This window comes from Volvox carteri (genome assembly GCF_000143455.1).
Source record: "Volvox carteri f. nagariensis unplaced genomic scaffold VOLCAscaffold_35, whole genome shotgun sequence".
NCBI classification, from domain to species: domain Eukaryota; kingdom Viridiplantae; phylum Chlorophyta; class Chlorophyceae; order Chlamydomonadales; family Volvocaceae; genus Volvox; species Volvox carteri.
In genome coordinates, this window is record NW_003307578.1 from 1,018,719 (window position 1) to 1,021,804 (window position 3,086).

At 54.5% G+C, this 3,086-nt stretch overlaps 1 protein-coding gene across 1 annotated transcript in view; it reads right to left on the bottom strand.

The window, feature by feature from the left end:
- VOLCADRAFT_105884 (uncharacterized protein) overlaps positions 1-2,350 on the bottom strand; it is a gene marked incomplete at both ends in the record, with an annotated part of 2,461 nt that extends 111 nt beyond the window's left edge. Inside the window, 5 exons of the mRNA XM_002953320.1 lie at positions 1-349; positions 912-1,184; positions 1,380-1,529; positions 1,939-1,985; positions 2,188-2,350. Coding sequence (XP_002953366.1) covers positions 1-349; positions 912-1,184; positions 1,380-1,529; positions 1,939-1,985; positions 2,188-2,350 — 982 coding nt within the window. The remainder of the gene's footprint in view (positions 350-911; positions 1,185-1,379; positions 1,530-1,938; positions 1,986-2,187) is intronic.
- Positions 2,351-3,086: the final 736 nt, after the last annotated feature.

The following is a 3,086-nucleotide window of genomic DNA, read 5'->3' on the forward strand; positions in this document are numbered from 1 at the left end:
GCCCCCCAGACAGCAGGGCAGACTTCATGTCCTCAGTGAAGTGGTTGATAGCCTGCAGCTTGGGGTTGTTAAAGTCTGGGGCATACATGCCATTCGCCACCAGAATTCCACATACTGCAAAGGAGTGATGAAAGGAGCCCTCACTCCCACAGTAGAGTTTATACTGCTCAGGCCACTGGAGGATGGCCGCAAGGAGCTGGCCCTCGTCGGCCTTCAAATCCAGGTTGTGCATCTCCGCCCAAGTTTTGTGTTGGTCTGAGAAAATTTTAAGATGCATCTCAGGATCGTGATTCACCACCACTGCAGCAGTGTCCTCGACGACAGCCGCTTCTGCAGCATGGGTCGGCATCTGCAGCAGAGAATATTGTTAAACCCAATATGACAATAAACATTGTAAATATTTATGAACTGAGATCTTTCACAGAGGAAGGAAAATGTAATGTAATGTAATGTAATGTAATGTAATGTAATGTAATGTTACAGAGTGGGAGGCTTCTGGGCCACTTTATCACATTGTCAGTTCTAGATCATTTATCACCTTATAGCACCATCCACCACTACCACACTGTACTTCGCCATACGAACTGTAAGTCCAAGGCGGCGGATCCAGCCTTCAGGGACCCCACCTCATCCATTCACCCGAACACCCAAAGAGACGGAGGGTTCGGCAATCGCCACCAATCCAGCGTGCGAATCTAGTCCATCAACTGTGACCTCAACTCCACATCTCAGCAGCTAGCCATAATCTCGTGCTCCCGACTAATTCGGGGGTCTCCCCAGGAATCGAACCCAGGACCTTAAACCGCTAATTGCAGTAGTGTCAACCCAGACCAGACCAGGAAGGAAATGAGAACCCTAAAGTAGGGTCCGCCGCCTAGGTATCTTTAACCACCCGTTGGGACACCACATACCTTCACTTGTTGCTTGCTAAGCTTTGATGATAAGACAGTAAGCCTAGTGGATCTGCGAGTCTCCAATGGAGCTGAGTGGGTACTCTGTCGTCTGATAGGCGAGCGAGGCGACCGGATATTGTCAACAATGGCTTGAAGTCCTAGCTTTGCAAGGAATTCCTTTTGTTTGGCTATACGAATAGCACGCTCCTCATCCAAGCTTAGATTGGAATGCTGAAGAAATTCGGTCCTTGATGAATCCTGGACACTTTCCGGACCTGAGATTTTAGGAAACTGCATATGGATGAATTATATGGATGAAAATAATATGGTTTCGTGAGCTGGCCATCATGCAACATGACTTGCACCATGTGCCGTACCCTAACATATGTGCGTGTACGACAGGCAACCCAGCTCCTGTTCAGGGGCTCGGCTGTCACCCTGGCACCTGTACAAACCCGTGGCTTGCAGCCTGACATGTCCACTTACCTGCTGCAGCCCGCTGCCTGACACCAGCGCCATCCCTGGCTGCAGCAGCTGCATTGCCCCTGGCTGCCCATCCTGTTCCCCTGCTTCGGCGCCTTCGGCAGCCATGGCGGTTTCCACCTCAGCTGTGGCGGCACCCATCTCCGTGTTGGGCTGGATGGGCAGGGCTAGTAATAGGAACCAAAGGGGATAACTGAGTTGTGTTCAGCCCACAAAGATTAGCTGGGAACAAGGCGCTAACTTCAGACAACACAAGATCGCCCGATAACTGTGCAAGCAAGCACAAGTCAGAACGTCGTTTGTTGGGGAATAGGGACGTCAAAAGTAACAATATACAATACATTTGGACCCAGTTTAATAAGGAAGGAAATCAGAGAACACAGCGTTACTGGCACATTGGGTGTCAGTAACAGTGAAGAGATGGCCGAGCGGGATGAAGTGCACGGTGGAGTCGGAGGAGGTCCGGAGGAGAACGAAGTAATGGCTATGATGAAGGCGATAAGAATGGCACGCGACGAAAACACCCAGAAGGGGACGATGCGGTGATCAACGGACTCCGCACCTTATCCCACGTTGTCTGAAAGCAGGCGCAGCCAGCTGCAACTAGGCCTACCCAGTTGTGTGTAAGAGGGAAAGGGGTGTCCCTAAACCGGCCGCAAAGGGTTGGCAACTACGCATGTTTTGCTGGGGAATGGGGTGATCCGGCTACGAGGGGACGGCACCGCGGCGGAGAGGTCATTGCTTTGAGGTCTTAGCTCAGCATGGTTTATTACCACCGCGGGTTACTGCCAGGTGACCAGCTGGAGCCCACCGAAGCGCCCGGACCGCCTTGCGCTCATCGGGTAGCAACTAGACTCTGGAAGTCTGCCCAATAACGAGTGCCCACGGCTGATAGGCTTTACCCGGGTGATGCTCTCAGGGAGAGAAGCGTCCGGGTTGCGTTGTGCTGCTCCGAAAGGCCCCAGGGGGTGCATGGTGAAGCACCCAGGCTGAGTTGCCTTAGGCCGGTAGACTGGGTCGCGTTTATCCGGAAGGCCAGCCCCAGGGGGTATGCTCTCCCGCGGCGAAGCACCCAGGCTGAGTTGCCTTAGGCCAGTAGACTGGGTCGCGTTTATCTGGAAGGCCAGCCCCAGGGGGTATGCTCTCGCGCAGTGAAGCACTGAGGCAGAGTTGCTTTAGGCCGGTAGACTGGGTCGTGTTTATCCGGAAGGCCAGCCCCAGGGGGTATGCTCTCCCGCGGCGAAGCACCCAGGCTGAGTTGCCTTAGGCCGGTAGACTGGGTCGCGTTTATCTGGAAGGCCAGCCCCAGGGGGTATGCTCTCGCGCAGTGAAGCACTGAGGCAGAGTTGCTTTAGGCCGGTAGACTGGGTCGTGTTTATCCACAAGGCCAGCACCAGCAAGGTTTTGCTCTCGTGCAGTGAAGCACCCAGGCGGAGCTGCCTTGGGCCGGTAGTTTGCGTTGCGTTTATCCACAAGGCCAGCACAAGCAGGTTTTGCTCTCGGACAGCGAAGCACCCAGGCGGAGCTGCCTTGGGCAGGTAGGTTGTGTTGGGTTTATCCGCAAGGCCAGCCCCAGCAGGTTTGCGCTCGGGCAGCGAGGCACCCAGGCGGAGCTGCATTGAGTCACTAGGTTGCGTCGTGTTTATCCGGAAGGCCAGCCCCAGGGGGTATGCTCTCGTGCGGTGAAGCACCCAGGCTGAGTGCCTGGCC